The sequence below is a fragment of the Lactuca serriola genome, chromosome 6 (genome assembly GCF_051521515.1).
Source record: "Lactuca serriola cultivar US96UC23 chromosome 6, Lser_US96UC23_V15, whole genome shotgun sequence".
NCBI lineage: Eukaryota > Viridiplantae > Streptophyta > Magnoliopsida > Asterales > Asteraceae > Lactuca > Lactuca serriola.
The window spans coordinates 99697089-99709753 of record NC_136413.1 but is presented as its reverse complement, the minus strand read 5'-3'; the positions used below and the strand labels follow the sequence as shown (position 1 = coordinate 99709753).

The following is a 12665-nucleotide window of genomic DNA, read 5'->3' as shown; positions in this document are numbered from 1 at the left end:
GAATCTATTTTGAAAACAGAACGGAAATCAAGTTAAGAAGCTAAGTAGCATACTATTTAGATGAACTTTGTTAAACCTTTACAATATTAATCGATCATCAAAATAACATTTGTTACAGGGAAAAAGATTGAAAAAGCAAGAATCGGTGACTAACAATTGTGTATCCATGTATCTGTAAAGGAAGGTGAAATCAATATCCTGTGAAGGGCCTAAAGATTCTTCTAAAAATGGCATTCATTCCATCTCAAGGGCAGGAAGAGGGTGCATAAGCATCCTATCAGAATCAAGTTGAGCCATGATGGGAGGATCACCTGGCCTCACCTTGTTACGACTCAATAATCCCAATAGAACAAAGCACATTATCAACACCATAATTGAATGCACAACAAACAACAAATTCATCAACGCCATACCCCTCAATTTATCCTCTTCAAGATCACATTTGACATCAGTATTCCCCTGACCCTGAGATGGAGCAATCACCACTTTACCACACCCCTTAAACGCAAAAGCATCTGTGTACAACGATAATCCAACTTGCAAAACCCAAGTACCCTTCAAAACAAGCCCAGAAGACAACAAAAAGTCTGCAAAATATGCAGATGGCTTAAGCGAAAGAAAGAAACAAGCTGCAGAACAGACTAGTGTCAATCCACCTAAGAAACTATACTCAAGTTCACCAAGACCAACAATGCCTTTGCCGTTCATTAGATACTCGATCAGAAAGGCAACCCCAGCGAAAACGAATATGAAATGCTCTGGCATTGCGATGGGATCAATAAATTCTTTGATTGCAATGAAAATGAGGAGTACCCAGAAAAGGAAAACGACTACAGATTGCTGCAAGAAGGAGAACTTGTAAGTCGGGTGGCCTGAAAATGCAAGAAACAGGAAAAGATGGGAGAAAGAAGCAATGGGGAGGGCAACAAGGAAGACAAAAAAGTCAACGTTTCTCCAAGTAGGGTTTGAGAAGTACCATGTTTTGGATCGATAGAGCGATGGGTTGTTGAGGTAGATCGAGGAAGAGGATACGAGGCGCCGGACGCCGAGAGGGAAGAGAAAGAGGAATGATGTGAAATGGGTTCCTAATGATCCCATGTTAATGTTAGGATAGGATTAACGTTTGATTTAGACGATGAGATTGAGATTTTTGATGACGAACTCCAGTGAAGATCAGAGATTCTTGAATCTTGATGATGAATTCCGGCGTAACGTAGTTTGATAGATGAATCGCTATATGAACTATGACGTGGGTTCTTGGAAAGTTGAGGAGGTGGACTTGGTTGAAAGTTAGAAACTGATTTGTTTCAGTACCAATAACCCTAGATTGTCTGGTTTTCTGCCCTTTACCTCAAAATTACAGCCTTCGGCAAAATAAAAACATTTCACAATAAATGAATATATAACAAATATAATGAACTAGTAGGTAAGTTCGGTTTTTTTTTTTTTTTTTTTTTTTTTTTTTTTTTTTTTTAAATCTAAAAAACAGAAAAGCATGATGCTATTGGGTTGTAATAAATGAGATAGCTTTTTAGGGCTTAGCATAAAAATAAGGGTAATTTGCGAAAAAGTTTCAATATTTTAGGTCAGTTTATGATTCAGTCCCAAATTAATTTTTGTTTACAAAAAGGGACAAATTACCAGCTAAAACTTCGGATTAACCCTTCATGGCCGGTTTCACAGATTTAGCCGCTCGCTCGTCTTTTTTCGTTAATTTATCCAAATTTTGGGACTTTTTCATTAATTAATCAAAATTTTAGGGTTTTTTCATTATTTATTACCAATAAACCGAAATATTTGGACTTTTCTGAAGATTACCTTTAAACTAATATATATTATATGATCTAATTTAATATGTACAATTCATATCTTATTTCTTATGCTCTTTTAGGCTCACCGTGTGTTTTTATCGGTGTCGTTAAACCCAACAAAAAAAAATCTCATTCACAAGCCTCGTTAACTCTATCAATTTTTCAAAATTATCCATTCACAACTCTATGATCATCTTTCAATCTCCAAAATAAAGAACGGAGAAAATCATTGTTGATTACGTGGATGTCCCTATTACCTAACCATGACTTAAACCGTGGTTCCAACACTTGGATGTTCCTATTACCTAACCATGACTTGAACCCATACACTAATGGCGTTGTCCATAGTGTTGTTAACAATAGAAGACGAATCTCACATGTTCAACCACTAATACATTGACTCAAGTCTTACTTGACCCTTGTTTCCTTACAACACTATAGAAGCCCCAACATAAGATGAATCCCACATGGTTCATCATTTATTGTTTTTTTTTGTCAAAAAGTAAAGCATTTTGGAAGCCCCAAATAGACTAAAACGTAATAATGACAATTATTGTAATATCACACCAATTGTCATTATGACTTCAACGTAACATCACAACAATTGTCATTATTACATTTTAGTCTATTTGGGGCTTCCAAAATGCATTACTTTTTGGCAAGACAAAAACCAATAAATGATGAAGTTTTTGATAAAGATCGGAACACAATCTTATTGATGGATCCAAGAGCTCCTTCTCGTTCCAAGCCTTTTTCTCCTCAATCTTCTTCCAAAAAATGCACTACAATATGCAATATTAGCCCCTCTTTTTCTCCTACAAGCATATAGCTCAATTAGGGTTTCTCTCAGAGTGTTAAGATGATAAGGGAGGCGGAAATGAAGGCTTAAGGTCCTTTAAATAGGACACAAACCCTGAAAATTAAGGTTTTCACACTCAGTTCCTACTCGTCGAGTTGGGGTCCTCCAACTCGTCGAGTAGACTCTAGAAATTACGCGACCATTAACACTCTCTACTCGGCGAGTTAGGGCCTCCAACTCGTCAAGTTGATAAGACAACAAAAATATAAATTAATTAAATATTATACCTGGGAGTCGGGATGTTACACCTATTGTAAGGAAACAAGGGTCAAGTAAGACTTGAGCCAAGGTATCAGTGGTTAAACCATGTGGGATTCGTATTTTGTTGTTAACAAAACTATGTACAATGTCATTAGTGTATGGGTTCGAAATAAGGTTCGAGTCATAGTTAGGTAATAGGAACATCCGAGTGTTGGAACCGTAGCTCGTAGGTATACCAAATTAATATTTTAATAGTTTATGATGGATAGCTTGTTGACATTTTTTTTACAATTAGAGTTAACATTATTCATGGTTTTCAGTACATAATATCGAGTTGATTTTTTTTACCTATGTTGAGTTTTTTAAGCTTAATGGTTCATTCTTTATGGTTTTCAAGCCCTATTGTAAAGAAACAAGGGTCATGTAACACTTGAGCCAAGGTATCAATGGTTAAACCATGTGGGATTCGTATTTTGTTGTGAACAACACTATAGACAATGCGAATAGTGTATGGCTTCAAAATAGGATTCAAGTCATGGTTAGGTAATAGGAACATCCAAGGGTTGGAATCACGGTTTAAGTCATGGTTAGGTAATAGGGACATCCACATACTCAACAAGGATTTTCTCTGTTCTTTATTTTGGAGATTGAAAGATGATCATAAAGTTGTGAATGGATAATTTTGGAAAATTGATGGAGTTAACGAGGCTTGTGAGTGAGATTTTTTTTGTTGGGTTTGACGACACCGATAAAAACATACGGTGAGCCTAGAAGAGCATAAGAAATAAGATATGAATAGTACATATTAAATTAGATTATATAATATATATTAGTTTAAAGGTAATCTTCAGAAAAGTCCAAATATTTTGGTTTATTGGTAATAAATAATGAAAAAGCCCTAAAATTTTGATTAATTAATAAAAAAGCCCTAAAATTTTGATTAATTAACGAAAAAAGACAAGATACCGGCTAAATCTGTGAAACCGGCCACGAAGGGTTAATCCGAAGTTTTAGCCGGTAATCTGTCATTTTTTGTAAACAAAATTTAATTTGGGACTAAATCGTAAACTGGCCTAAAATATTAGGACATTTTCGCAGATTTCCCTAAAAATAAAAACAAGAGAAAATTATAAATTTAGCTAAAATTTTAATTACTTTGTAGAAAATAACAAAAAAAAAACAAAATTACATTTTTAGCCACTAAAATCGCAGATGGATTAAACTCATCAACGATTTTGGCAAACCATCTGCAAACGTACAAGTGGCTAAAGCACAATTGTGCTTTAGCCACTTGTACGTTAGCAGATGACCTTTTTTTGCGTTATAAATACCTCCTTCCTCCTTCTACCTCTGCGATTTACTCTACTTTTCAACTGCGATTTTATGATTTTTTTTACTATGAAATTGATAGGGTTTGACTACGAAATAACCTTATTATATATAAACTTTTGCAAAAAATTATCAGTTTAGTTGTTATTTCTTTGGAAAATTTGTTTAAAATCTATCTACGAAAATGAATGAATATTTGGTTTGCGTTATAACTGGTGGGAGATGGAAAGTTATTGAAACAAATCTTGAATACGTATTTCCACAGAGAGGTATTTTTAAATTTGCTTTAAAATTTTCCGAGTATACTAGTTATGGTGAGTTTACATCTTTGGTGAGAAGGAAAACCGGTTTGTTAGAGAAATATAAAATTAGTCTTCGCTTTCATCATCCTGAATTGAATCATTATATAGCCATAGTTGAAGACATGGATGTTAGAATGTTGATTAAATGTAATCAAATCTAGTGGAGGAAGGGTTGTGAAAGTACTTGTGGTGGCTGATGAAGGTGATGCGGTTACGGAGGGTGTCGAGAGTGGAAATGAGTCGGTTGCTAACTTATGCAGCGATAAAGGGAGCAACAATCCAATATGTACTTTCATGACTCTTAGTGTAGCTCAATTTCATAGTGTTGTTGAAAATGTTAATGTGAGGTATTCACCTATTCACTATGTGGATCCTGAGAATTATAAGTACGTTGGTGATGATGATGTTGGTACATATGTTAATGATGTGGGTAGTCGTTGTGTTGATGTTCCCGAACAAGAAGTTAAATTTATGAGTAGGGGTGTAGTAGATAAAAGTAAAAAGAAAAAAGTTATGATTCAGAAAGATGAAAATGTACATGCTTACGGGGATTATGTTGATGTTGTTGATGTAACTTTAAATATAAACGATTTAGAAAGCAATTCTGATGGAGATGAGCTGGGTGATGAAGTTAAAGCTAAGTTTCCCGATAACCTTTTTTACGGTATGCCCCCTATCGCAACATGTCCAATTGATGTTAATGAAGATGATGGGATAAAAACTCTAAAGATTGATTAGATTCAAACAAGTATAAGCAATCAAAGACAGAATATGATTCAAGAATGTCTCGAATGATTATAAATCACAACCTCAAAAGAGCTCGATAAAGAACTGCTACTGTAGAGGTGTGTAGGGTTTACAATGACACGATTAAGATTTGCACGATGCATGCATGCACCTTAAATAGTAAAACCCTAATCATTAAACACAGGTGGACAGGCCCAACCCGAATACACAAAACATAAACAAAAGGCCCAAAAGACGCAACACTAAAATACTCAACAATCTCCCCCTTTTCTTCGATTGAGGCAAGAGTCCTTCACTGCTGAGTTCGCTTTTGCACTTCAAACACTTTCGGAATTACGCCCAACCGAACCTTGCGAACTTGGATATACCATAGAATCATATCCGAAAAGCACTTCTTGTCACCTTTGTTGTTACCCTTGTGCTCTTTGACGAAGTCTAATATATACTCCAGACATGAAGTGGAGAATATGTGTTTGTCGTCGAGAAAGAAACAAACTTTGTGAAAGTCTGCATCAGTTCGCTCCTTTAATTGAAAAGCTACACACCATCCGTCATTTTGTATCTTCCTAAGTTTCATTTTATCAAAACCATCATGAACTTCTTTGGGGAGTACTCTTGGCTTCCTTTGCAACACTGCAACAATATCAACATCCATATGCCCAACCTCATGAATGTATGAAATTATCATTTGCTTGAGGTGAGCAACAATAGGCTCATATTTATGTCCATCTTTCAACAACAAGTTGTAAAGCACGATCCATTCATAAGGGTTAACACATGGCAGATGAGCGAGGGTGAATTCGTAGACAAGACTAGACGAACCTCTCGCAACCTTAAACTTCACATTTGGGAAGCTATCGGTTTCATGTTGACTAGTGACCTTCACGGATGTAATCTTACTCACACTCCACGTCTCGTATTGTGGCTTCATATGCTTAAGATAGAACGAGAAAAGTAAGTGGTCTGCACCGCTGTCTGTTGTTGGGACATTCGCAACATTCACAAAGCTGCGAAACCTGAAGGCTTTTGGAGTGATCGGAAGGTCCAGCTATGAATCTTGTGTATTTTGAAGATCGAATGGCATAACTGGTTCCAACCAATACTGACTAGGCATATCAACAGCTTCACTCGGTATTCGCTTAAGAATCCATACTGGAAACAAGTGTTTTTGGCTTTCCAGTGTGGCCTGAGCTTCGCTTTTGGATTTTTCTTTCGCTTCAGCCCCACGAATGATTCTTTGATGCTCATCCATTTGGGCCTCACGATATTTCTTCTTTTCAACTTGTGTTCGTCAGGCTCTTCATCTTCGCTGTTATCAAGTATCGGTTCTTCATTGAGCAACTTCTCTTTGTCTTTCGGTTCAGTTTCTCTTTTTAGCTTAACAGTGGGTTTGACTGAAGGTTTGGGGTTTTCATTCTTGGATTGTTTCACTTCTTCTCCCTCTTGTTTCAGAATTGAGCTTGATTCTGAAACACCTTCCAAGCAATTGAGCATTGTGAACACTGGTCTGAGCTTTTTTGAGAGATGCTTCTTTACTGTTATCGTGATCATCGAGTCACGAGTCTCAATGATGTCCGAAAGTAGTGCATTCACATCTGCTATACAACTTTTCATTATAGCTTTTGCAGACAGAAGATCATTGACTCGTTTCTTAGCATTCTCTAATTTGACCGTTAAGACTTTTCACCTTTTCAGTTTTTATAGAAAGAGCATCCATGATCTTGCTCTCAATGGGTAAGTCATCCTAAAGCTGTGTGATCTTCGAAGAGATAGGGGAGTTGAGATCGACATTGTCATTTTGAATACCAGTGCGAATCGCTTCGAGTTTCGCTTTCTCCGTTTTAAGGGTGGAGCCAAGGCCAGAGATGACTTCATTGGCCTTTGCTGTGTTAGAATCGAAAGAGGTTTGAAATTTGTCCATGAACACACGAGCATCATAAATTAGTTTATCGGCTTTCGGTCATAGTGTTGCACACTGAAGCAGAAGCATCTACCGCCTGGTTCGTCTTTTCAAGGTTGGCAGAGTGCTATTTCGTAAGGGTCTCGAGGAAGGACTTCATCGTTACTTCGAATAGTCATCACTGGATGATGCTTTAGAAGCTTCAAGCAATGAATCTGGTTTTTCATTAATCACCTTGAGTTGTCCTCTTGTGACGGGAGCTTCGTCATCACTTTCAGTCAGGATGTTAAATAGACTGTAGGTGAATCCTGCGAAGTCTTCGTTGTCATCATCACCATAGATCATATATGGATAATCCTGGCGGAAATAAGAGACAGGTGGAATGGTATGACCAACTGTGAATCCCGAAGCACCTGCCCCCACATCAGATGTGTTAACAGTTATCAGAGGATCAACAGTGGAGGTAGTGGTAGTGGCAGTGGAATCAGTGAAGAATGGGGGTTGGACTTGTGAAACTCCTAATGAAACCGGTGCGCATGGGGCAATAGTAATGGGAGAAGGGACAGAGAAATCATGGAAAATTTCTTCATTAATGGGAACAGAAGTGGGGATTGTAGTCGATACCTCAGGATTCATAGTTGCCGTTTGCGAAATCTTCGGTTTAGAAGAAACATCTTTTTCATTGCGAACCTCCGTTTGAATAGGAATATCCAAAACCGTTTGAGATTGTGAATCCTATTGATCGCTTGGTGTCGGAGTTCGTGTTCGACGAGCCATCTTCTTGACTCTCTCCCTTTTTGGTGCTTTAGGTGGTGCAGATGGTTCAGCTTCAGTCTTTCGTTTCCCACCCTTCTTTGGAGATGGAGCTGGCTCAGATGGACCAACCTTCATGCCCTTCTTCTTCCCTCCCTTCTTGGGTTTATCCGCCTCATTCAGTACCTTTCACATTTCGTCTGTCAATGGGCGAAAGCCTGATAGGGGTTGAGTGTAATAGGCTCGCATGACATCACTCACAGCCGGTATGTCACGAAGCATTGCTTCAGGAATCGAACCGATAAAGTTGAATTTGGAGTTGTCAGCGAGAATGATGTTTGTTGTGTGGAAGATTTGGATAGAATCCAATGATGAACCTTCCAGATAGGGAACATTGAACTTGTTGATCGCCCATTGAACAACGATAGACTAGAAGCAAGCACAGGAGCTTTCACTGTCTCGAGTGGTTGAGAGCGTGCTTTGGACGAACTAAGCCCAGAGAATTGACCCATAGTACTAGTTGATGTCAGAGTAGATTCCGTACATCATCGTCATGAAGAATTTTCTCGCACAGTTCGAGCCAGTAACCCATTCAGAAAAACTCTTGAAGAGCAGCGTGAATAAGCCATTCCACATCGGTGGCAATTTGGGCTTCTTGAAATTAGAAACTGCAGTTAACGTTTCCTTGTAGCTCATATGGTAGAACATCTCCAAAATCGCTGAGTTGGAGATGCTTTTAGGGTTAATTAGGTCAGGACCCAGAGGAAGCCTTAGGAGGGTACATAAACTCGATTTCGTTATGTAGGTTTTGTGGTTGTGCATTTCGAATGTGACCAGTTCTTCCCCTTTTGATAACTAGCAGTGGAGTAGGGCCTTTGAAAGATATGCCAGAGGAACACTTTCTGACTTAGTGAGCACAACAACAAGTGGAGAGTACTTTAAGCATTCGATGATGGGTTGTAGAGACTCGTCGTATTTCGTGGGTTCGAGATCGAGAACCATGTTCTGATTGGCTTTGATGTTGAGGATTGAAGACTGGGCCATGGTTTTTGCAACAGAAGGAGTCTTTGAAGATGCTGCCATTGATGCTTGAAGATGAACAGTAGAGAGAGAATAATCGCCAGAGGATTTGTTTGCTTTTTGAAAGTGGTATTGATTAATGAAGCGTCAAAATCCTTTTATACGGAGTAGTAGGTGAGATAAAATCGTCGATTTATTGCATCGGTTACTAGAAAGGCACCTAAAAAGGCATGACTAACGGCTATGACGTGTGTCAGGCGGCGTGAAATTAGCATCGTTTCAAATCAGTGCCATTTCAAATTCTCGCGCCCAATTTATTCGTTAAGATGTCGCGTCAGATATGCGCTTTTGCAGTTGAATCAGTTAGGAACTTTCACAGTTGATTCAGTAATGAACTTTTGTAGTAGATTCAGTAATGAACTTTCACAATTGATTAGTCATTAACAAGTCCGCGAAACTAAGAGTAAATATAAGTGCCACGAACCAGACTTTGGAAAATCACAAGGATCTTCATGCGAGAGTGTGCCAAAGATAAAGAAATAAAGCAAAATTTTTTGGGATATTAGTGATGTCTAAAGACACAAAGCAGTGGATCACGGACAACGATCTCTTTCTTTGGAGTCAAAAGAGACCCTAAGTGTCTGTGTGGATTCCCATTGACTTATGATCACAAGTTTGTTAAGAAAACTGTGAAAGACATCTTTTGATTAGGCTTTAAGGGTGGTTTAATCTTCAACCAAACTACGAAACTTGATATAAGTCCGAACGTTCACTAAAGTACTTGTTTGAACGGTGTAGCCAAAAACAAGTATGCTTTGGAATTATTTTCAATGACTAGGATAAGTATAGAAATCTCAAGTAAAATAAAAGCTGGATCTATTGGGAAGAAACGTCTTAGGTCTAGAACGTCTCATTAAGATCACACAAAAAGAAAAAGAGATTTCCTGGTACTGACCATGAAAGTGGACATTCGTTAATTCCAAGGTGAAATATCTAGAACATGTATATTGTTCACCGTCAATTCATATATATGAGTTGTATTTTAGGCTTCACTCAATTCGTGGTGATAACGAATTTAAGATCATAATCACAGAATTGGTTATAATAGTAAACCTCAGTGGTAACTTCTGAGAGTCTCAAGGGTTACATTTGTGAATGCGAAAGTTGATGGAGAAATGGTATGAGGTGGTTTGAAAGAAAGAATGTACCTATGCTATGCGAAAGTGACGAAGCAATTAACTCTTAATCTCAATGTGAGAAGAGTCAGGTAGCTCTTGACTTATGTGAATAAATAGCCTTATTGGGAAGAAACGATTGGTGTTATCGAATCATTAAGGCTTCAACTTAGAAAATTTTTGAGGCTTTGGACGACATATGACGACATGCTTCTAGGGACACTTAACTAGTACAAAGTTTCGGAACTGATACCTGTCCAATCATTCGTAATTGAGATCACTAGGATGTTTGCCTTAAAACCTGCTCAATTAGCTAATGTTTTTGGTATTTTATAATTTTATGATAGAAATAAATGATGAAAATAAAGAATTTTTTTTTTATTTTAGTTTTTCTGAAAAAGAAATAAAAACAAAAAAAATATTTTTGGATTTTTGATATTTCTGAAAAAAATAAATAAAAATAGAAAGACATAAAAGAAATAAAGAAAATGTACAAAGGATACGAATAGTTCCAAACGACGAATGAAGAGTGTACTACGAGACACTGTGAACATTCGCACCAATTCTCCGTGTGAATAGTTGATTGCGAGTTATTGCGAGCGTTCACACCGATTTGCAGGCCAAAAGGATGACTGTGAGTCACTGCAAGCGTTCGCACCAATTCGCAGAACAAAAGATGACCGTGAGTCACTGTGAGCATTCGCACCAATTCGTAGGACAAACAAAAACTTATAATTGCGAAGGTGGTTTCCGAACGGATTCAACCTCTATCATTCCTATGTCTTAAAGAATGCAATTAAATGATTTTTCAGGTAAGGCTTTCATGAAGATGTTAGCTAGTTGATCAGCGGATCTTACAAAGTGTATCTCGACATTTCCATCTTCCACATGATCTTTGATAAAGTGATACCTCAGTGCGATGTGTTTCGTCTTTGAATGTTGCACTGGGTTGTAACAAATGCGAATGGTGCTTTCAGAATCGCAATATAAGGGGATTTGTTTCATGTTGATACCATAATCACGAAGTTGACTTTGAATCCAAATAACTTGTGAAGTGCAAGGTGCAACAACTATGTACTTTGCTTCAACAATCGATAGGGAGACGCAAGTTTGCTTTTTAGATTTCCAACTCACGAGTTTTCCATGAAGAAATTGGCATCCTCCCATTGTACTTTTTCTATCTAGACCACAACCTCCAAGATCAGCATCTAAAAACGCTTGCACAAATAAACTTGAACCAGAGGGTACCATATTCTCAATGAGGATGTTCGCTTGAGATACCTGAAGATGTTCTTAACAGCTTCATGTGAGGTTTGCAAGGGTTAGCTTGAAACCTAGCACAATAGCAAATAGAAAACATGATATTTGGACGTCTAGAAGTTAGATACATCAATGACACTATCATCTGACGATAAAGAGTCATATCAGCTGCTGCTTTATCCAGAGATGGTGTTAGTGTGACAACTGGAAAATTCCTAGAGCAAACAAGGTCTAAACTTTAACCGTGTACAAGTGAGTTCACATCATAACATTAATGCAATAGAACTTTGAAAGCCAAGAAGGCATGTTTATATAAGTTATTATATGCATATACCTTGAAATCCATGTTGAGATAAAATTTAGAAAGTCCATACAAGTCAACAAAGCAACAAAGAGACAAACAAGTCAAACAAAAATTAAATGATTTAACATAAAAGCATGTTCATGTGCCATACCTTTGGGTTTTCGGCCTAGGACCCTACCATCCTTGTGATTTCCGTTACATAGGACCGAAATCACACACTTTTAGATCCAAATTGCTTTCCTAGACCGAAATCTCCCCTTCATGGACTCACCATATGACCGAAATCACTAGTTTATGGCCCATTAAGGCCGAAATCTCTTCATACATGGATCGAAATCCCTTTCTTAGATAATGCTAGGACCGAAATCTACTTTGTGAGTGGAGTCTAAGATGATTTCGGTAATTCTAGGACTGAAATCACCCTTGTTTTGGCTTAAACTCCCTAAATATCTAGATATTTTACGACTTGAATTGTAGGATTAAGTTCCTAATGTGATATATTACACTTAGCAACGTAAGTGTCACTTCTTTTACACTTATTATCTCTTCTTATCCCACATATAAACAACACTTTAGGAACCATTCTCAAAACACTTTAACAGTTTGATAATTCACTCTTTCATATTTAAATTCTCTAAATTCTTCAAACCTCCCAAAAACATCAACAAGACATTTCCCAGGAAGCCATCTTCCTCAACATTGCTCCTTAGGAATTACAGTAGTGTTCTGCATTCTTTAATAATAGTTTCATCTATTCACACACATTATTATGTGTTCAAAACGATTAGGATACGACCACCTTCAAGAGTTATAACTTAAAGATCACACCGTCACCACGATATCAAACCGCAAATTCATATAAGGTGAGTTCATACTCCTACATTTTTCTAGACTTTTTATATGTTTTATGGGTGTAATACAAGTAACACGCAATAAAATTTACGTTAAAACGCAAACATTTAAATACGTTATTTTACTATTCTTACGAAAGGTGTTAAATACGC

The 12665-nt window shown here is 37.4% G+C and overlaps 1 protein-coding gene across 1 annotated transcript; it reads right to left on the bottom strand.

Annotated features, from left to right (window-relative positions):
• Positions 1–234: 234 nt before the first annotated feature.
• LOC145060031 (uncharacterized) lies at positions 235–1098 on the bottom strand. Its single transcript, XM_079007769.1, has one exon. It carries the CDS (start codon positions 1096–1098, stop codon positions 235–237), a length of 864 nt encoding a protein of 287 aa, XP_078863895.1.
• Positions 1099–12665: the final 11567 nt, after the last annotated feature.

Bases quoted from the DNA above. Each gene is read 5' to 3' on its own strand.
- LOC145060031 (XM_079007769.1), bottom strand. From the start codon at position 1,098: ATGGGATCATTAGGAACCCATTTCACATCATTCCTCTTTCTCTTCCCT.